Source organism: Gordionus sp. m RMFG-2023, chromosome 3 (assembly GCF_954871325.1).
Source record: "Gordionus sp. m RMFG-2023 chromosome 3, tfGorSpeb1-WG-v2, whole genome shotgun sequence".
In the NCBI taxonomy this organism is placed as follows: Eukaryota; Metazoa; Nematomorpha; class Gordioida; order Chordodea; family Parachordodidae; genus Gordionus; species Gordionus sp. m RMFG-2023.
The window spans coordinates 42,659,269-42,683,745 of record NC_088777.1 but is presented as its reverse complement, the minus strand read 5'-3'; the positions used below and the strand labels follow the sequence as shown (position 1 = coordinate 42,683,745).

At 28.0% G+C, this 24,477-nt stretch overlaps 1 protein-coding gene across 2 annotated transcripts; it reads left to right on the top strand.

Moving 5' to 3' along the window:
- Positions 1–633: 633 nt before the first annotated feature.
- Positions 634–24,245, top strand: LOC135927375 (solute carrier family 2, facilitated glucose transporter member 1-like). 2 transcript variants are annotated; one of them, XM_065463342.1, is made up of 12 exons: positions 634–795; positions 6,792–6,902; positions 8,292–8,452; positions 12,581–12,705; positions 14,555–14,725; positions 15,006–15,110; positions 15,828–16,021; positions 16,360–16,570; positions 17,340–17,417; positions 18,585–18,712; positions 18,881–19,045; positions 23,967–24,245. In XM_065463342.1, exons 1-12 carry the CDS (start codon positions 736–738, stop codon positions 24,105–24,107), a joined length of 1,650 nt encoding a protein of 549 aa, XP_065319414.1. In that variant the 5' UTR covers positions 634–735; the 3' UTR covers positions 24,108–24,245. The 2 variants fall into 2 exon arrangements, with proteins under 2 accessions (XP_065319414.1, XP_065319415.1); XM_065463343.1 differs by lacking the exon at positions 634–795 and adding an exon at positions 1,084–1,108.
- The last annotated feature ends 232 nt before the right edge of the window (positions 24,246–24,477 follow it).

Here is a 24,477-nt window from a genome sequence, read left to right as displayed (position 1 = left end):
AAAGAAAGAAAGAAAGAAAGAAAGAAAGAAAGAAAGAAAGAAAGAAAGAAAGAAAGAAAGAAAGAAAGAAAGAAAGAAAGAAAGAAAGAAAGAAAGAAAGAAAGAAAGAAAGAAAGAAAGAAAGAAAGAAAGTAAGAAAGAAAGAAAGAAAGAAAGAAAGAAAGAAAGAAAGAAAGAAAGAAAGAAAGAAAGAAAGAAAGAAAGAAAGAAAGAAAGAAAGAAAGAAAGAAAGAAAGAAAGAAAGAATTTAATTATGCGATTTTGAAAGGCATAATAATTTTGATTATATGTTCCTGGTAAGTAAATATTTGACTGTGTAAATGCCAAGGTTATTAAATAAAAATAAATAAAATACTTGTTTTTTTAATATAAAAATCGCCTATGTCTAAATAAAATAAATCCGCCTATCCCGTTAGTTAAATAAAACTACTAATCTTAAAATTGCTTGAGGACTTTTTTAAAAAAAAATATTATAAACAGTATTCTTATTCTTATTTATATTTAATATTCTTTATTGATTTTTCATAGTTTATACATAAACTAACCCTTTTTGGCACATATGACTTTTGAACTGGTCAGTTAGATGTTATATTCATTCATTCGTTAAAATATTGATTTTTTCAAAAATAAATATATAAAAGAATTTAGAATAACATTCCTAAAAAAAATATAAACATATAAATAGCAATTTAATTTTGTCATAAAATTCGAAATTTTAAAGTATAAGAAGTGGATATGAATCTTACTTTGTTAAATAAATCGAAGAATCAACATGACGATGAACCAAATTCGAAGGTAATAATTATTTATTTTCCGAAATTTGATATTGATTAAGGCTTGTTTAAAAAATAAAATATAAAAACCCGGGTCAGGCCTAAATAACCGGAGTTTTTTAAAAATTTAACGAATAGAATATCGCGTATTCTTTGCATTTTTATTTACCTTATGAAGCAATATACAATTACCAAATTATTTAAAAGGAAGAAAATCTGGAAATCATGGCTGGGCCTTTAAAAAAAACCTAGCAAGGCCAAGAAGCTCATTTCTAACAAGAAGCTTCAGGCGTAAAAATTTTAAAAACGGACCGGCCCTAATGTAACTTTAGTGGGTCTGTCTTCGATTTTATTATATGATCTCTTTCTTATCTTAGAATCAAAGTTTTGAACCGAAAACTGATTCCAAATCATCAGAACCGGAAACAAATCTATAAACCTGAACCCGAAATCCTCTCTTAAAATATAAGGGGACTATTTGAACCACATTTTTTTTATTCCCAGGAACCGAAAGCAGTTCTAAAAAATTTGTTAGCATCGATGTGTCTTATTTTTTCCACTTAAAATCATTTTTTAGCACGTTTTTAAAAAATTTTTGAAATCTGATATTACCGGAAATGTATTCCAGAATGTCCAGTATTATACGAATATCAAACAATTTAGCAGTTACTTTTTGAATCATTTATATAATATATAAAAAAAATCTATGGAAAAATAGAATATATCAAAATTTCATGGCAAAATATTCTAAAAAATCACGTCTACACGTGTTAGATTATATTCCCAGTATACCGAAAACAAATTATTCGTTCGATATTCTATTCGATTTTTTTCGATTTGATTTTATTTGATTCGATTCGTATTTAACGATAACAAAATTATTCGATTCAAAAATTTGAATCAAATACGAATAAATGAATTAGTAAATATTAAAACTTATTCATAAATATTTAAAAGTGAAGATTTTATTTTTTACTTTATTTTTACATCTATAAATCACTTTTTAAATGTTAATAAATAATCTAATTTTTCCATAGATTGAAATAAAAATCTTTTGAGTAAAAATCTTTGAAGAATTTTTAAAGAAAAAAGATTTTTTATAAAATTTTATCCAAAATTCCAAATATGTTTAGTAAAAAAAAGAAGATTTTATAAGTAAACCTTTTATAATTTACATGTACAAGAAATCTTTCAAGATAAAATCACATATTTTTTAATTCAAAAATACATTCCAAAAAATTTTTTGAAAATATTTGTAAAGATAATTTTGAATCGAATAGAATATTCAAAGAATCAAATCAAATAATGTTTTTAATATTCGAACGATATTCGATTCAAAAATACGAATAATACAAATATTTAATTCGATTCGTATTTTTTGTAGGTATAATTTCCATTTATTTAATCTAAAAAAGAATTCAAAAAATGATTTGTAGCTTAAAAAATAATAACATTTGGAACTCAAAAAAACATTGATTATATATCAGAGACCTGCAAAGGTGTCATTTGCATGGCCAGGATTTTTTTAAAATATATTACATTTATTTTTAATTTTAAATATTCGGTTATAATATGGCCCCAGCCGGGGTATTTTTTTAAAAAGTTATATTTAAAAAAATTAAAATAATACCCATTCCTTGCAGGTCTCTGATATATAGTAAATTTATGTCACTTATTTAAATGGGGTTTATTTATAATTATTTTAAAATTGTTTATTAATAGAGTTTTGAACCAGAACCTTGAAACCTTAAATGCGACATCAATCTGCTGAAAGCCGGAACTAGAATCACTTTTTAAAAAAATTTAAAAACTAGATGAAACCAGAACAATCTAAATGAAATGTTGAATTTGTAAATTTATAAAAAATATTGGAAATATTATTTAGACATGTTTTTATTTTTGTTTAAAATAACTTTTTTATTTTTATTAAAGTTTCGAGGATACAGCCAATGTATTTACATCATTTTAAACATCCTTTCTATCACTTCTCGGCAAAAAATATTTTGAGATACAAATATGGAAGGCATATAATTTTTTTTTTAAATATGGGAAAACTAATAATATTCATTTTTTTACAAATCTCTAGGCTATGTCCCTGGCTTAAAATATTGTTAAATTTTTGGTAATGTGTTTTAATACTGATTAATTTTAATAGTTTTTATAGTCTATATTCTAAATTAAACTTAAACATATTCACATTAGTCTATAACACCACCTTCCCGCTAAATTTTAGTTGTTATATACAGATTTTTTTAAAATCTATTTTATATGCGAGACATTGTAGATGTGGAACATTAGTATATCGATAGATATAAAAAATATGCTACTTAGTTTGAGAGTATGAAATAAATGAATGTCAATCTTTATAATTTTTCTTACAAGTGGTGTAGCATAAGACAGAGACTACCATGTAGAATGAAAAAAAGTAGGCGTATCACGCAAGATCTTATTAAAATTAAAGGTGGATTGAAGACCTTTAGTGTCCTTTAATAAAATTGGAGGGGAGTTTTGATTTGGATCTTCTTTTGTTTTTATTTATTTCGATTTCCTTTTTAATTTCGATTTGAATCGCCTTTTTTTCTAATTTGCATTTTATAGGAAAGGGGTCAGGGACGGGTTAAAATTTTCTGGGGAGAGGGGGAGTAAAAGAAATTTTTTTAAGGAAGTAAGAGAATAAAATTTAAGGGGGGGGTAGTGGGTGTAATAGCATCATTAGCCTAGGGGAATCGTGCTTGCAGATGTCCCTGAATAACACCGAAAGTATTTATTTCGCTTCGCGTGAGATATTTTTGAAATTCTATCTTCAAGTTTAGAATGTTATTTCAAAGTGCTTTATGTCCCAGACTATTTTAGGTCAAGATCATAAGATCCAGATTGAACTAATTTTAACCTTATCTGATGTATTGATAAATTTAAAGATAAAAGAAATCCAGATGTCAATGCAGTATGATGGGAATTTAGAGTTGAAATTATTCTCGAACGATTACAAGTAAATTCTTAATAGCAAGCCATACTAGTGTCGTCGCATGGTGGGGAGTATAAATGTCCAAGCAAAAATATGAAAATCAGCAAAGGAAGGATATTCCTATACATCTACTATATATAGAAGAAAAAAATAACTCTATTAGTAACCGCTTTTATTAATTTAATGAAAGGTAACGAGTAATGCGCTTAAATTTTATTATAAAAATACAATTATTTATTTATATTTTTAAATCCTTATAAATCCTATTAAGTAATTTTCCTTTCTATATTATTTATTATACAATTTTATTTTCTAACATAACTATAACATCATATTTTTATCTACAGAGTAAATGATAATAAAATAATATTGAATGATAGGCAAGTGAATCCATTATGATAACTTATAGGACACCTGATATATTTTATCAGGGTTGGCAAGTCGCTTTATTGACAGGTCAAATTCAGTCAGTTGGCCGGTCAATTAATCGGAGTAGTATTTGACCTAAAAAAGCTGAAGAAAAAAAATTTTAAAAATATGTTTGAAAAAGGAAAAACAATATAAATACACGTGATCACAATGCTGCTTATTTATTTGGTTCCCAATATCAAAGTGAGCATCTTACTAGTAGTGAATTTAATGAAGTATGTGATATAATACAAGAATTAGACATTTTACACGGTGGTAATGATCAAAATATTTCAAGTAATATCATAAATTTCAGAAATAAAAGAGGCATGTTTAATAGTAAATTATGTGGAAAGGTAACTACCATAAGAAACAATCGGATCCGGTTTCAAGTTAGAATGCTTTACTCACCAAACCCAATAGAAATGACAATTTGCTAAGAGAATCCCTAGTTCTACTTCTTCCTCAAAACCAATTGGTTGATTTGGGTTAATTCTTACTAAAATAGAAATCAATTGAAAATCTTAACAATAGGAAAATTGTATAAGATTATTAAAGAAAATGATAATATTGAATATGCTTTAGATCAAGACTCTACTACGGAAAGTGAAACATTAGTTATTAAATGACAATGAATTAAAAAAAATATTATAAAATTAATATTATGGATTCATTTTACTATTATAAGCTAGAATTTTGACATATTTGACCAGTCAAATACACTACCCTGTTTTTAAACAGATTAGATATTACAAGTTATCATAATTTTACTCCCAAATCTTAATATGATTTTCCTTACATCGATAAAATATATTAAGGGTATTAAATATTAAATATACCCTTTGCTAATCTAGATTGAGATCTAACGCTGAAACTCCTACTTGCATATTAACTAGACTACAAACTTTGTAGAAACCTACAAAATATATTAAGGGATTTAATCCAATATAAATAGTATTTTATAAGCAACGAGTAAAGGGTTAATTTTTTAAATAAAATTTATACATCGTTAAATATAAATAATCAATTTCATTCCATTTTATTGATTTACCGCAAATAACATAACAATAATAGCAAGATAAGATCATCAGGAATAATGCAATAGAGAACCGCTGAAAATAAGAATGTGGCGGATGAGACCTAAAAAACCATGAATTGAGAAACAATAAATTTTTATGATGCGGTTATTTGAAGAGGAGATATATAATCAATATGACTGGAAAATAAAATGTAGTAGGGAAGACCGGGGCACAGTGAATCAAAAGGCATATGAGTTCAATTCTATTTATTTTAAAACGAATTAAATCTAAGATTTCATTTCATTTGATATGTACCTCTCCATAAAAAAATATTTGTCATAGGTCGGCTCATTAAGATTCTCACATATATATTATTATCCTGAAATTGAAAAATATATTCAATTAATTTCTTCTAGAGTTAGATTAATAAGATTAAGTACCATGTATTTAATATATAAAATGAAAATTCTCCTCTATCATATATGTGAATTTTACATCATAAGATTATCTATATTTTTTTATTTTATATTTTATCCCGACTGAGAACTAGTGACACTTCAGACCGGCATACGTAGAACCATTATTATCATTAAATTATAACTATTTAATATTTTTCTGATTATAAAATTTTAAATTTTTAAGTATTTCTCATAATATTTACCAATAAAAAAGATATTCAATTATTTTTTTATATATATCTTATGTGCGATCCTATCTTACTTGTTCCAGTATGGCTTTTTTGCCTTGAAAAATAGAAATAGAATTACCCCAAAAAACTAAATAGATACATCGATTAGTCTGCTACAATTTGAGGTAAGGGCAATAATAATTGTTAATATTTATAAATTTTATAAGAATTTTTATAAAATATGGTGCGCTGTGCCCCAGTCTCCGCTATATATCCCCGAGGAAAAAAATATTTGAACATCAAGGGCTATAAAAAAATTCTGGCCTATACCTTAAAATAAAAACGACAAATTTCAAATTGATTGTCCATATATAATATATTATATATAACCATCAATTGGGGCATAATAAAAATTAAATAAATTATTATTTTGTATGCTTCATGTGGCGCCATTCGAAATATAGAATGAGAATGGTCCGTCTATTTAGATCCTGTGTTTTTCCTCAGACATTTTTTAGCAATGATTTCTTGGGTAGGATTGTAAGGAAAATCGATCTTTTTGTCTTAGGAAGGACATTTCTTTCGGTCGCATTATAAAGGATCACCGTTTTTAAGACCTATTTTTTGGGGGATGGATTGGGACCAGACGAGATCGGGGACAGACTTTTCCCATTTTCTAATTTTTAAGTTTTTTTAATATTGAAAAGCAATAAATGTCCAATTGTATACTCCAATAATTTAACCGTTTCATTTTTTCGCACTTATATTTTTATATACATTAGCGTTTAATTTGTAAAAACATCAGGCGACTCCAAATATCGATAATAAAAATAATGCAATGTTGCATTATACTACTTCGTTAAAATGCACATTTTACTATCCCCCGTCCAACCAACATAAAATAAATTATGAAAAAAATTTTTTAAATTATTTTTACTTATAAATGAATCTAATAATATGTTTAATATATTTTGAAAAAAAATAAAACTCTGTCATAGACTGCTGATAAGAGTTCTCTAACACCCTTCTTAATGTGGACAGTTATGGTAATTGTAATGAGCTCATACCAATACGGTTACGCGATAGGAGTGGTCAACCCTCCAGAAAAGGTTCGTTTTTAATTATATAACATGTTATAACCAAATTTATTAAAATTATTTTGGATGATGCTGGCAGATAATGGTAATACTAGGGGAAAAGGTATCGATTCACAAAATAGTTATCAGCCAATATTATAAAATAGATAAATAGGTCTATAAAAATATATTACAAGACTTTGTCTTTCTGATTATCTCGATTTATATCATATTATAAATAAAAGTGGTTCGTCGCGTGTCCTCGATTTCTGCGATTTAAATTATGATATTAGTTTAGTGATAAATGAAAGAAATATGTATATAAACATATCTAGAATTTATAATATATAATAATTGCAAATAATTCCAAATTTTAGTAATTTATAGCTTTTTAAATAATTATAAGGCCTATTATTCATACATAATGATTTTTTTCAAAGATAAAATGACCTCTTAATTCAGCTAACTAGATTGAAATAGAGCAGTATGTGACTAAAAGGGCTTTATAACAATTATAAGTTCTAATAATGTATTTGAAATACAGCACCAAGTCGCGTCACAATATTAAACATTTTATTTTGAACCGTGCTACAAAATAACATCGCCATTTTTTTTTACCAGTTAAACTTAATTTAAAATCTTTGTACAATAGAAACCGTTTAATAAAACGTCAATGCCATTATATACACATGAAAGAAAATATGTTTGAAGGGGAGGACCATAACCAGTGGGTTTAAAAAAATTAAATATCTGGTGAGTAGGTTAAAAATATTTTTAAAACAAGTGGCGATCGGGAGAAATATTTTACAGGGCTTAGGCAAGACGATTATATTTATTAAAAATTATTTATTTTTTAATATTGAAATTTTATAAGTTTAATTTCAAAAGATAATAAAATAAAATAAATATAAAATCAAACCTAATTGGGCGGGCTAAACAAAATTTTTAAATAAATGGGGAAGGGGGGGGGGGGTTACAAGTCAAAAAATTTCAACCTATTTTTATTTTAAAACATAATTATGGGAAAAAAAAATTCCCGAGTTTTTTTATAACTATTATCATTCGTGTCTTATTATAAGCAGAAAATTCACTAAATTAAAATGGTAAAATATATAAAATTAAAAAGTAAGAGGAAAATGAAACATAAAAAGTAATAAAATAAAATAATGAAGGTTTTATTTTAATGAAAAATAGAATGTAATTAATAAATTATATAAGGTGTGATTTGGTTTGAAAATTAAACGGCTGAGGTTAGGCCCAGTACAATTTAAATCGCTTTGGATTGATCGGATTTGGAAAAGTTTATTCCTCTGAATTAATATTAGCATAGTTATGTTACCTAACGAGATAAATGGTTTTTTATAAAAAAAAATCAAAATATTATATCAATGAAGTGTTCTAAAATATTAATGATACTGATAGATACTAAGATCTTGGTACAATGAAACCCACTATGAAAAGACGGGCAAACCACTTACAAAAGTAAATATTGTTCTGTTATGGGGATTCACGGTGGGAATATTTTGCATCGGTGGAATGTTTGGAGGTTTGATTGGAGGGACTCTGACACAGAGATATGGAAGGTATATACAATAATATATCATTATTATAAGTTTTGAGTTGTTGTGTTGCTTTTCAAAAGTGGCTAGTTACATTAAAAAGTTATCTTCTTGTCTAAAAAAAACTAGTTACATGGCATAGTTACGTTACATGAAATGTAATTAGTTATACAGTTACTCAAATATAATAGTTACATTATACTTATCTTAATGTTTTACAAAAGATAATTTTTTAAATTATTTAATTGTGTAATAATACGTGAGACCTCTAAATAAAAAATTAATTACGTATAAAAATTATTCAGTTTAAGATAAAGAGGTTTCCATATAATTTAGCTGGAAATGTTTTTTCCGAAGGTGTGCAAAGGATAAATTGTTCCCATTTGTTTTTCTATGCTTCAAATAATTTAATAGCCAGAGAATTGAATGTTTATTATCATCATCTGACATTAAAACTATTTTTTCATCACAAATTCGTAATCTAATAAGTTGAAGGATATCCTATATGTAAAATTAAATTATTAGAAGCATTGCAATGTGGAGATTTATTATTTATGATGTCAATGTCAGAGAACCTTAATTATCCCCGATGATTCCCTCATTAATTCTAAAAATTTATAAGCGTATATATAAAATTTCCCCATCATAATAAATTCCATCGACAATGACAGTTAATAAATACTTACAATATATAAACAGATTTATTCAATTCGTGCTGTAAACATTTTTGAAAAAAACAAATTAGTTGGCTTTCATCGTGCATTAACAAAAATCGAATGCGTCCACATTCAATTTTCATTTACAAAAAAAATGCTTTTTTTTGAAAATATTTTGATAAAAAAAATTGTGTCCAAATTGTCCACCAATTTACATAAAAACAAAATTTCAAAAGTGATACTTTCATCTGAAGCTTCCTTATTTCTAGTTTTTATGATGTAAGTTTTCTTTTTATGATTTCGTTTTAGTTATCCAAGGCTATTCGAGTTAATAAGTATATATTAAATATAATATTCACATCAAAGTGAGTTGAAGAAACACTAGTCAGAAATTAAAGCATGCTGGAAAATATCTCTTATGGAAATTACTGATAGATTATTTAAGAATTTTTTTCAAAAAGTTTGATTTAAAATAGAAGTTTTATCCTTTTTAATTTGCCCCAACCGCTCTCTCATTTGTACAGGTATGAATCTGTTTAATATTACATTAAAATTGTATAGGTAATCTAATCAGAATAAAAAATTTAAATGTAACTAGTTATATTCCTTTTTTCAAAATATAATTAGTTATAGTTAAAGTCCTTAAGCCAATTACAATATTAACCCCCTCAAAAATTTTACCTTCGTACCTATCTAAAATTTTACTACATTCCTATCAAATCAAAATTTATTTTTAAAAGTAGTAAATTATGATCAATATAACAAGAAAAAAGGAACTCCAAATTAGTAAAAGTATGGAAACCAAATCAAAATATGCCCTCCCCTATCCCCCCCCCCTCATTTTATTCACATGACGACATCCATATAACTACCTACTTCGCCAATTTAATACAATCTAGCGTTACCCCCCCCCCCCAGGAGTAGAAGTCTTTAGCAGTATATAATTGAGATTACCAAGTAGATTCATTGCAAATTGGTAATCCAATATAGATTTCATTCTTTATTTCAATGGGACTAATTGTATATATCAATCAAAATTAACCTTGAGTTTTTTTACGGATTTTGAATTCCTTTTGAGGATTATCTGACGAATCTGTTTTTTAACCCTCTACCCCCCCCCCCTTTCCCATGGTATAATCGCTGAGTTACATCATCAAAACTACTTATTTATGTATCCTCTTCTATTATGATAATTTTCCAATTTACACACTTTCAACTTGGAGTAAGATTCAATTAAATTTAAAATTATTTTGCCAAAACAATTTTTGAAAATTGAAATTGAAATATTTATTCCACGCGATTTTGTTTTTGATATAATGCAATGTAACAGTTATTAAATTATAGCAGAAAATAAAATCCACGTATATGTTTATTTTTAAATTTTAGTATCTTGACCTTGTAAATAGCACTGAGTGTAAAAAAACACACAAAGTGAATAAAAACCTAATTAAAATAATAAACAATTTTTATATTTCAGAATAATTTAGCAATATAATTAATGATTATACAATATTTAAATTCAAGGTTATTGTTTTGTTTTACCATTAAGAGTTATCAGTAAACAAAATATATTTTATTGAATCTTAAATTATGGTGTAAATATAAATAAGCACTAATATGATTAAAGATATAACAAATTATCCATAGTTCACAGATTTGTAAATTTAAACTAATCTATTGTCATTAAATAAAATATACCCAAAATATTTCATTTTATTTAAAATGACCTTTGGGTATTAATGATAGAGGTGACAATTGGGTAAAAATTAGTAGAAAAATTTGTTTTGTAGAAGAAAGAGTGTTTAAGTTGTGTCTGTGAGCCAATTGATTTCTTTTCCTTGCCCCTGGGAGCAGGCGCCTCCTTATATGTTTTCCAACGGTACAATGATGTGGTTCTGTCTGCCGGACATCTCAAAAAGGCCGATCGGCTATTAGAACTTCCTCTCCACTAAGAATTGTACCATGAAGGAAGAGTCAATAACTCTTGCTCATGACGAGAATCTTCACTCGCTCTGAGAAGGAATCGGGGATTATCATGTTTGAAGTGCATACGATTGACGACTTTGTTAAAAAAACATGAGATCTGCCTGTGTCTCTTGTTGGCTCGACATCTTTGCACTAGTAATTATGATTCCTCACCTTTTCACATTTGGTAAAATTTGCAAGTTTATACGTCGCGGAAAATCGGTAGCTTGATTTGCGGCAGAATAATTATATGTGCATGTGCAGTGCTTCCTGCTTAAGGCATCGTTGTCTATGATGCCCTTCTCGTCATCGGTTAAAAGAAGCGATATTTGATTACGTAAGCGACAGAGCAAACGGTGGAGGTGGAGATGTCCGCTTGTATCTATGTGGCCAGAACATTGATGGTCGTAAGTATTATCACCATCGAATGATTGACTGGTGGTGGCGGTATAAAGTTCTCCGGAAGATTAGATTTGTCATTCGGTCCAATACCAGAGTTGTCGAAAGCTAAAAGATTCTCAGGAACAGTGAGAAATATTCCTACTACACGATTTTATTTTTAATATAATGTAACAGTTACAGTTTATTATTAAATTATAGCAGAAATAAAATCCAAATATATGATAATTTTTAAATTTTAGTATCTTGGCCTTGTATAAAATAGCACTCAACATAAAATAAACACATGAATATCTAATTAAATTAACAAGAATTTTTTTATTATAGTTTAATTTACAATATAATTACTGATTTTACAATAATCATTATTTTATTAGGTCGTTGTTTTGATTTGCATCTTGGTACTAACCACCCCTATCTCCCCACTCCTCCGGATCTTATAGACACTGGCTATCGGATAGTCAGTATTTATCAACGGAGAGCATAAACATTTAGGGGCTTCGACATTTGAGCCGATTTTTAAAAACGGCTAACTCAATGTTTTATTCAGAAAAACATAAAGATTTTACTCATAGATGACACACAGGTTTGAACATCTATTAGCGAAATCTTGAGGATTGGGCAATATTTTTCTGGCTAAAATATTGAGTTAGCCGTTTTTAAAAATCGACTCAAATCGAGCCTTCTAACAACACTACTTCGACCACGTTTCCTTTAAGAAATAAAAGAAGTATTAAAGATTTTGTTTTAAAAAAAGAAAGTGAATTCTGATTTTATTAGATTTAACAGGAAATTTTCATAAATAATTTTCCCATCCTCTTGAAAAGAATGATAAACATAGGATGGAAAATCCTATGGCAAAATATTCCGTTCGCGAATATATTCTAGTATATGATCTTAGGTGTGTCAATACAATATTTTTGTAACTTTTAATATTCCGTAAAGCTAATTTTAGAGGTTTGTAGTTTGTACTTTAAGTTGAATGAGAACTTATAAATTTACTTTTAAAAAAATTAAATTTAACTTTAGAAAATTTTAATCAACTTTTCGTGATAACTACTGAGAAAATAGCATTATAGTAGATAATATAATATATTATATACTACTTTTTAAATAAATTTATTTTTTTTAGGAGAGGATGCTTATTGTTAAATAATTTACTGGCAATCTCTGGAGCAGTGTTAATGGGTTCGGCAAAACCTGCTAAATCATATTACATGATCATTTTGGGACGATTACTTATAGGATTCAATGCAGGTATAATATAATGATTATCATTACCCTTTTTACTTAATTTTGTCAAATAGGAGCGCGGTTGTATTGTTATAACCAGGGTTGGCAAGTAGGTCATTTGACTGATGTAGTATTTGGCCTAGTTAAATATGGTCAAATACTCTAAAATATTATTGGTGAATAAATATAGGATTTAATTAACCAATACGTATTCAAAGCATGTTTACAAATCTAATTATGTTACAATATATTTAAATTAGTATCATCTAGGCATCGATTTAGTTATAATATTATATTAAAATACTAGAATTTCATTTTATAAAAATAAAGATTTTTCAGTAATAATTTGATTGGATCTCGATATAATAATTTTGCTTAAGCATGGTTTGAGAAAGCTGATTTATATATGTACAATTATCCAAATAAGATTGACATCATCAATTGAATGTAAAAGCAAATACTAATATGCAAGGAAGCTCTAAAAGCAGCTGTTGAATAAGTTGGATATTTTTCCGAAAGGAATTAGCAACATATTAAATGAAGAAATTGGACGAAAAATTTTAAACTATTCTTTAATGTAATACCTATCTTATTGTTGTAAGTGCAAACGTAAAAAATGAGATACTTAATTTGAATTTGGAAAACACATAATCCAATCATGCTATGATTTTATAATTTCTTTACCTGAAAAAAAAAAATTAAAGATACATTTGAAAAAAAATAATAATCTAAATAAATGTGCTAACACAGCTGATTATTTATTGGATCCACAATATAAGGGGAGCATCTAGCATTGGGTATAATATAAAAATTAGGCATTTTACAAGGTGATGATAATCAAAATAATTTAAATGATATCATATCAGAAGTAAAAGCGGAGGTATATTTAATAGTTAAAATATGTGGAAAGCAGTAACTTTCATCAAAAACAATCAGTTAATTTTTAGAATCATGGTATTCCATTTAAAAAAAAAAAATCTTTCCTGCAAAATTATGATAAGTGGAGGAATCTAGGATGAGATGTAAATTTAAACAATGTGTACGTTGCAGTTTTAAAATGAAAAAAATAAGTTGCAGCCAACATTTGACTCAAATTAATTTTAAATGTTGATAATTTCATGTTGTTATCGAATTGTAAAATTTAATAAAAAATAATAATAAAAAATTAATTTTTACATTTTGGAAAGTTCAAATTTTGTTTGTCCAACTTTGAATGTACAAAACTTTAGACCCTGTTTATAGAATTTAATGATAATTTAAGAAAATATTCCATCAATCTATAAAATTTATTGAATTATTGTTACAATTGATATATTTATTGCCAAATAGGGTATAGTTCAGTTGGAATACAATACAAGCTTAAACATTGGTTTAATAACCTTACACGAAATCCACAGTTAGCGTGAATTCGCAAAAATCTTTATTTCTTTTTTTCTTTCTTATATTTAATATATTTCGCCACGAATTCGCGTTATCTGTGAATGAGGGGCTAAAATTTTTTTCAGGCTACCTGTTAAAGAAGGCTGGTTTCAGAAATTTTGTACCATACTTGGGATCAAACATGAATCAAAATAATTACCGAGTCTTAGTTGAGAACAGTCTGCATCCATGCCCTCGTCGCTTCAGAGAGTTTTTCACTGTCGGCTCATTTGGTTAAGCTCCTGAAAACTGTTTATTATTTCCGGGAACTCTTGTGAATTATTTTTCTTTCAAGAGGAAACTATATTAACATTGATATCTCTAGGTCAAAACTGCTCAATCTTTTACACTCTTAATTCCCATATAATTACTTTATCAGTTCTATTAATTCCTCTTATCAGGAATTTGAGACAAATTAATAACAAGTTACATAATATTACATTATTTAATATAGGAGTATCTTCAGTAGCAGTCCCCATATATCTAGCCGATGTTTCACCGGTCAACTTAAGAGGAGCTATAGGAAGTGTCAATCAATTAGGAATAGTTGTGTCTTTGCTTGTAGCACAATTTTTGGGGCTCCCTCAATTTCTGGGAAATGACAAAGGATGGCCTATAATGTTTTGTAAAAATATTATTTCAATAAATATAAATTTATTTTAAGAATATATTTTTTGTTTGCTAAATATGTAAAAAATCACGTTCACACGATATTGAAGAATTTATTATAGAATTTTTATAATAAATTCGATTCTAATTCAAGAAAACGTTTTACAATTGCAATTACCTATTTTTAGAACAGGGCAAATTACGAAACCTATACTAATATTCAAGGAAACTAATTTATGATGAGATTTTTATTGAAACTATTCTATTATATAAATGTAAAAAAAAACCTTACAAAGCTTTAAGCATTGCACCAGCCTTATTACAAACTGGCTTATTGTTTTTGGTACCAGAAAGCCCGCCCTATTTACTTGCTAAACGAGACCTCAAAGATGCCAGATCAGGTTCCATTTAATTATTATTTTTTTACTTTTTATTGTTAAGGAAATTATCCTAAATATAATTCACATCATTATAATTTAATTTTTTGTTTGTTAATTGATTAATAGGTATTATTCATTTTATTAAAGCTAGTTAAAGAAATTTCGATTTTTTTTTGCATAAAAAATATACTTGTTCCGCTATTTTAAGATCAATCCTAACGTTTTGGTGCTTCGATATATTTTATGGAATATAATATAGTCAAGAATAAATGAAAAATCCATTGTTGCCAATAAAGCTGTTAATATGATAGTGTAACCTGACAAACCCTAATCATACTCTTTTATTTTATTCTATTCTAATCAAACAAGCTAGTTTATATAATTTTTTTGGATAACTTTCCGATGCAATGCAATTAATAATAATTTAATAAAATATGGTATGGTTGAAACCAATAAAATCTCTTAAGATTAATGACACGGACTTACTCACTATTTTACTTATGGGACCTGGTATATTACTTTCATATTTTCAGGAACGCTACTTGTCCCCATCCCTTTTAAAACATCATTGGTTGAAATATCTATTAAAGCACCCAGTTTTCGTTGGCATTTTTTATCAAATCTGCAGAATTTTTTATATTAAGAAAAATATATAAAACAAAAAACCTTTTTTTTAAGCAATATCTTCAAATGAATTGTAATTTTTAAAACTATGTCTATGTATTTCAAAACATATAGCATTATACAAATTGAGGCCGCAAAATGGCGCGCAAGTGGAAAAGGAATTGGAATTGATGAAACAAGAATCAGAGAATGAAAAGAAAATAGTGAACACATCTTGGAAGGACATGATAATGTTTCCTGTTTACAGAAGAGCCCTGGCTGTAGCTATTAGATGCCATATGGCTCAACAACTGTCCGGAATAAACGCTGTTTCTTTATAATTTATATGTACAGTGTTTATTTGTTTATCTTCTAATTTGAGCTACTCTAACTTTTGCAATTCTATATAAACAGCAAATATAGAATATACTACAAAAATCGGGCTAAATCAATAAAGAAAAGAGTTCAAATTAGACATTTTGTAAAATGAATAGTCAATTCGTATTCCTTTTTTTCTTTAAAATATGATTTATCAGCTTTTATACTTTATCTTCTTCTATAATTCTAAACCTATTTAAAAAGTTTCCTATCGCCATTTTTGGATCATTTTATTTGACATAATCTTAAATTTTTTTAAATATATTTTACAAAATCTTATCTAAAAAAGGTCATGTTTTTTTCGACAAGTATATTCATGAAAGCAGGCTTGAGTGCTAGCAATGCTGTATACGCGACATGCGGTATAGGTACCCTCAATTTAGCAGCAACTATATTTTCAATGATCATCATAGAGAAAGCTGGAAGGAGAATCCTATTTCTCATAGGATTGGGTGGCATGTGGATCTGTACTATTCTACTTACAGTGTTCCTCCTACTAGGCAAATTTTAAACTTTAATTTATCCATTCATATTAATATTGCTCCAATTTTTGAATTAATATATGTTCACTTAGTAATTTCGTTAAGCGTGCCGATTTGGGTCGATTTTTAAAAACGGCCCGATTAAGATTTTAGATACAATAATATTATGCAGGCTTCTAGATTTGGCAAATAGAGATTCGAAAATTAGCAAAATCTCAGGCTTACATAATATTTGGCTAAAATCTTAATCGGCCGTTTTTTTAAATTAATCCAAATCGGGTAATTTATCAACACTATTGGCAGGGTTAGGTAAATTTTCGAAAAAATGTGTTCGAATATAAATAAAAATACATTTCATTTATAAGAAACGTATTTTAAATAGAAATACTGAAATGCCTACAAAAAAATTTCGAAAAATGTCAGATTAAATGGGTTAAAATTGTGGGACACATCCCACGGTTTAACTAGCCCCAGTATCCCTTATATGACCAAAATTAATAAGATTTTACATTGTAACTTAATGGAAAATTGTTCTAACATTTCTGGAATTTATATTTATCAATTAATAATGAATATAATGCCAATTTGTAATTTGTAATATTTAGAATTTTAAAATTCATAGAATAAATTTACTCTTGAATATTGAATTTCAAAAAAACGTAATTAAACCCTAAAAAAATACTAATATGTCTTAAGCGTCGCGTGAAAGAAGCAAACTCGATTGGTTTCTTATTAATAATTCTGTCATCATAATAAACGATGAAACTTGTTTTACCTATTTTTTTAGGGCAAACATATCCATGGTGTGCTTACATATCTATCCTTTTGGTAATGGCGTTCGTGACATTTTGTGCTATTGGACCAAGTAAATATTTAAAATATATATTGCTAATAAATCTTTGATTTAAGTTGATTTATAATGGCAAAATTGCAGGAATGTATCCTTTCTCAGAGCTATTTATAAAATTTTAAAACACCGATTCCATTTCATACGATCATGAAATAAGTTAAGAAATATTTTTCAACATCAATCACTTGTCTTTTATATTAAAGCAACTATTTAAAAATTTAAATTACCCAAATATGAAATCCCTTCTTTTTAACTTAGTTACTTCAGTGTTACCCTGCATTCACAGTTAGAGCAAATTAGCGGGGAAATGTGCCACATGTTTTTGCTTTTTTTTTAAAAAAGTATTAAAGTTTAATATCAATGTTTAGCCTAAATATTAATCTTTAAAATAAAATTTGAATCAAAGCTCTATGTATAATAATACTTTATGGAATGAGATTATGTGAAAGTTGTTTTTCGCCAGTCAATACTTACTATCATAATATATTATTTAAGAATTTTATTATAAATATGAAATAATACAATATGAAATACTTGTAAAAGACCTATGTTAATGTTTCTACATTTTTTAGTTGTATAAAAGATTAATTATACACTAATTTAATTAGTATTATTAAAATCTCAATTTATTACCACATCTATTTAATGATAATATTATAAATTAATTTACTGAACATTCTTAAGCTTGTTCATCATTTTATTTCACCAAATGTTGTTTTGCAAGAGCTTTTCATTTTAATATGTATGTGAATGTGCGAATTGGCCAGTCAATACTCACCTCTCTATTATTATTAAGCGCCTTTATATGTCTATTAAATAAAGCTTTTAAAGTCTAATTTTTTGTGTGAATAATGCTAAATGCATAAGGATAATATTTATATAAAATGAAATATTTTTTTATTGAATTGCTCTATTCATTAAATGAACTGGTAAGGTACATATCATAAATATACACATTTAGACCAATTTTGAGAGAAATTGGTCCAATAGATAATAAGTTAAAGGGTGGTGGCCAGTTTTCCCACATGGCCATTTATGGCACATTTCTCATCATATTTTATATAGTTAGCTAGAGAATTCGCGCTAACGTTGAAGGTGGGGTTAATCTTCATTTTGCTTTAAACAAGTGTTTTAAGTTTGATTTATATTAATAACACTTTTTTATACATATAACTATTTCAGATGCTATAGCATGGTTCATATCAGTCGAACTTTTCCCTCCTGGTCCAAGACCTAAAGCTATGAGTTTATCCGTAATTTTTAATTGGTTTTCTACTTTTCTTGTGGGATCATTGTTTCCATTATTATTTGTAAGTCAAAAAAAATAATTAATATTCACATTAAAATTTTCGTTACAATAATTAACATTTAAATAAAATACATAGGAGAAGGGAAAAGAAAATAATGATAAGATATAGAAGAATAAACACTAATAAAATGAACAAAATAAATTAAAACTAAAAACTAAAATTAAAAAGGTAGGATTAGGCGATTACGTGTTTTTGATATTCACGGCGCTACTGGCTATATTTTGGTTGTTCACTTATCTCTATCTACCCGAGACAAAAAATAAAATGGCGGACGAAATGATCCAATACTTTATGACTGATGAAGAAAAAAAATCAGCTTTCGTAATGAATAAGGTATAAAAAAATTAAATTTTTGGTGAAAATTCTGTCAAAAACAAAAATTATAAAGAAAAAGAAGGAGGTGGAGGTGGTTTAATATATTTTTTTATGCCAATACGAATAAAAGTAAATTAATAACGTCAAAAGTTGATTAAATTTTTGTTAGCAATATAATATTGGGAAATAAGTACCCAACCAAACTTTGGACAGTTGCATCTTTATACAATATTCCTTACGAAAAATAAAGCGGTTTTAGACATAAAGTAAAAACACAAGTTAGACCTTTAATTTTTTCCAGACACAAAAAGCCCCCTCCCCCACCCCCATGTCATTTGTGCAATTTTATTGATAAAGTGAAATAATGAATAGTTGAAGATGCTTTTTATATGGATCTAGTTATGGATACCGTTGTAAAAAATGTATCTGGACATAAAATTTTTAACTTAGCTAAGGTGTGCATAATACTTAATTAAAATTTTTATTGTTAAAATTCAAATTTCGAAATTAGCTTAAGAAAAAATATTAAGCTGTACTGATATGTAATTAAAAGAATGATTGTTAGATTTTAATAATTCATATAAAAAATGTAATAAAATTATTATAAATAATTGTTAAATTTTAATAATAAAACATTTAAAAAATTTTCTCATAAGGCACCCTCGTTCTGTAAATTTTTATAAATACTAAACTCCCTCTACCGAGGAATTTGACGGCAGCGGTTATTATATTTAATGAATAACAACCTTATATTGGTATAATCATTAAATATAACATTAAATTCCTCATTTTTAAAAATTTATTCAAAATTTGATTAGTGTCAAAACTTATATATTAATATTTATATCATCTAAGGGGGTGCCCAAAAAATCTATTATTAAATTATTTGATTTCTTCTCATAGACTGTTAAGAAATATCGATCCAAAATTATGAATTATATTTTTTAAATTAGATTAAATAAAATAAATTATAATAATTAAATTTTACAATCGTCATCCATTGCGTAAAATAAAATATGAAATGAACTCAAGTTGGCCAGTTTTCCCATTGATTTTCCTTTCCATTTTTTGACCGTCCTGAGCATCAATATATGTAAGATTCATTTTCTATCCGCCGCTAACACCCTTATACACGTCATCTTGAGCCTTCTTCTAGGTCTTGATCCTCCTATTTCCATTAAGGTGCATCTCTTTACCTAGTCATCTTTTGCTTTATTCAAATACCCAAACCATTTTAGTCTATTTCTTCGCATTACCACTGCAATCACGTCTATTCCCATTATGGCTTGCAGTTCCTCACTAGTTTTTTGTTCTCATCCCTCTAATCGTCCTCATATATGTTCTTTCCAATTTCGTGCACTTTCATTTCCCATGTTTCACCACCATAAACTAAACAACTCCTCACACAGCTTATGTAAACTTTTCCCTTTGATTTTAGAGAGGCGTTTTTATTTGTTAGAATAGACAATCTGAACTTATTCCATTGTTTGACCCTTGCAACAGCAGCAGAATCTACACCACCATCTGCACAGCATATCACCCAATAGCAAAACATTTCCACTTCCCAGGAATAACCCATTGCCAATATTTAAACTACCATTTTCTATCAGTATTATGTAGCCCTTTTATGCACGTTCTGCAAATAAAGGTCATTCTTGCTAACCTGGCATCTGGTGCATTGGATTGAATTTCTAACAACTATTTTCCCACATAAACCATAAGACCAGTTGCCGGATTACTCCATATTCAAATCCCCACAAATAATCACTTTTGTCTTTACTACATTCATCAGGCCCTTTACTTCCATTTCCATTTACTAATTTTATCCCTCAATTATTCCTCATTGTTTGTCATTAATACAAGGAAATCTGCATATAATAGCTCCCACGGAAGTCTTTCACGCATCTCTAGTTACCAAATCCATTATTAAGATAAATAATAATTGACTCAGCACACATCCCTGAAACCTACCATCTCTTCAAAGCTTTCACCATCTCCATCAACCGTCTGTAGCCGCAGTTTGTGTTTCCATATACATTTCCATCACAGCCATAACCAACCATTTTTCCACACCTGATTTTCTCAAGGCCTTCTAGTAGCCTCTTGTGCACCTTGTTAAATGCTTTCTTCAAATCAACAAACGCATAATAAAGTTTCTTTTTCTTTGAAAGATAACCACATAAATTGCAGCTCTCGTTTCTTTCCCATGTTAAAACTAAACAACATTTCATCAATTTTCGTTTGTTCCCTTATCCATTTCTCTAAAACCCTAATCACCATTTCACCTTCCATATTTTCTACCAAATACTGCCTCTTTTTTGCCATCTGCTTTGCCATCCGAACCACATTTACCATTCCTTTCGCATTCCACTTCTTTAGAAAACTCCTGCCTTTGTTCTTCTTGCGCTTTCGCTATTAATTTCTCGGCATTTCTTTTAACCATCTTGTAAATATCATTATCACTATTTTCTTTACTATTATACTATTTTTTGAAACACCTCCACTTCTCGTCCACAGCTTTCGCTAATCTTCTCAGTTGTCTTCACATAAGCTTTCGTCATGGCTTCTCACTTGTCATTTACCCAGATACTTGTGCTACCTCCGCCTCTCTTATCGCCAATGTTATATTGAATTAACGTCTAGCACTCTCCGCTCTCAATTTTCAGACCTTCAACCTTGGCACAACTTTTCTTTTAGTCATTCTGGCTCCTTTAATACTGAGATCTCCTATAACTAGAAGGTATTGATCAATACAATCCTCCCCCGGTATCACATTCATATTTTTTACTATGCTCCTTCCACATCTCCTAACTAACAAATAATCCACCGCACTTTTAGCACTACTGGCTTGTAAGTCACCAGCATCTAGATTCTTTCTTAAAAATTATATTGCAAACAATCATATCCATAACTCACCAAAATTTAAAATTCTCTACCTTTCCGGATTTAGGCCGTAGCTAACTTCATAACTCACTATTATAGTGTTTTTAAACGGCTCGACTTTAGATTTTTAAAAACGGCTAAATCAACATTATAGCCATGAGGAAAATATTGCCTAGGCATTGAGATTTCGCTAATAGATGTTCAAACTTTTGTTTTTTCTATAAACAAAATCTTCAGGCTTGGGTAATAGTATTCTAGAGGAAATAATGAGTTAGCCGTTTTTAAAAATTGGCTCAAATCGAGCCGCTTAACAACACTAGTCTTACCCCGGTAACGCCTTAAACTGTCCGATGATAAAAGCTGGATCTCAGATGCTATCGTTCGGGCTACTCCAAACCGATAGATTTTTCAACGTTTTCACTACTACGAGTTAATCCCCTACTTTGCTCATAGATAGCACAAATATTTGGGCATTTATTAGTGAAATTTCGAGGCTTAGGCAATATGTTTCTGACTAAAATATTGAGTTAGCTTATCAATAATCGGTTCAAATTGAGCCGTTTAACAACACTCGGTCCCACATCACCTTCATATGCCAGGATAATACCCTTTTCATTTGCCAATTTCGCCTCCAAAAGACTGTCCCAAAATGTTACCAGTCTCGATGTTACCTCCAATAGACTGTCCCAAAATATATCTATCTCTTACTTTTTCAAACCGGAAGAACATTGCCGAAATAATATTAATAGCTTTCTACCAAAAATCATCTTGTTATCTATTTTTCTTACTTCGATTACTTTGTCCAGCCATTTCTCTGCAACAAATACGCCAACTGTTTAGTTCAATTATTAAAATCAAGATTTGAAGATTACAAACTAATTTATTAAATTATATAGTTAATAACATAAATAAAACTAAAACGTAAAAATACAAATTCAAAATATAAAGTTAAAATTATAAAACTTTCTCCCTTTTTTCTTCCTTAATATATTTTCGATCTCACTAATTATACTACTAAAATTCACATATCATCGATAATTATTTCATATAATTATCATTTAGTTTGATTACAATTTAAACCTTCAATTACCTTTACAATTTAAACATTTCAATTATCCTTACAAATTTTATATTCAAATTAATTGTTTTTTTTTTTAAATTATAAATAACTTTTCTTGTTCAATACACTCATTTGACACCAACGACAGTATTACCATCATTTCTTGCCAGAAAAATTTATACTTTTCACCTGTCCTGGCAATCTTTCTTGCACCATTACCTTTCCATTTGGTCTCTTGTATGCATTTTATATATTCTTCGTCGCAACTCTATCCCCCGTAAACTGGTTTCTCCACTTATTATCAGGTTATTTATGGCCATCATATGATTTATTTTCACCTTGGTTCCACCGGGTTTCCCATCCTTTTTTTGTCGAAGGCGTATGAGGAGGCCCATGGGATACTTTGAGTTGTATTCTATCTATGCTTTGTTATAATCATAAAGGATTTTTACATCGGATGCTCTTCCTTCCATCAATCCCTTTAAATACTTTTTACACCCCGTCGAGGGATAGTGATCCTATTCAAGACCCAGACCACAAGGAACTTTTTAAATCTCTATTAGCTGCCAAAAGACGTTGCCAATCTCCCGCCACGATAAGGCTGTAGGTAGTTTTTAAAGTCTATCTAGATACATGCAATATATTTATATTTGTATCCAGATACTTTAACAACTCTGGAAATGTGGACCATGTATCTTTTTTTATATTTCCTTGTTCACCATAGTAAATAAATATATATTGGCTGATGATAAAATACGGGACTATTTATTTGTCTAGGTTATTATACTATCTGCCGTTTTATTACTATTGTTTATTATATAGATGGGCTCAATTAAAGAAATAGTAAAAATTAAATGAAAATGAGCCAGGGTTAGATATAAGTTATTTTATAATATATATATATTTTTTTTTTTTAAATAAATTTAAGTACTGTCAAATTTTAACGAAACATAATTAACATTATATATACCCTGATACTTTAATTTTGAACGTAAGGTTTTTGGTAAAACCCCGGAAGAGGTGAAATTGGATAACGAGGAAAGAAGAAACTTGTCCAAAAAAGATGACATGAAAAATAAAACCAAGATACTTGTCGATGGCTCTAATGATTTCAAAGATTCCCCTGATAATATTTAAATAATTCATATTTATACCTAAATATTTGTGTGTAATAATTACCTTCATGTGATTATCATATCGATGATTTCATTTTACTAGGTATCATTTTAATAATTTGTTTCTTTAAATATTATATTGCCAAATAAATTTATTTATTCAAATTAAATCAAAATAGGAATATCCCAATAACATACCCAATGTCAAAATATAATGAAAATCATTTATCTATTCCAAATTATTTATACAAATATGTTTACATATTACAATCATATTTAGTTATTTTAGCCAATTAAAACTAATCGAGAATGTTATGTATACTACGGATTTATATGGGAAGATACGCTATACTTATCCCAATATTATCAGTATAGTATCACTAACTAAGATC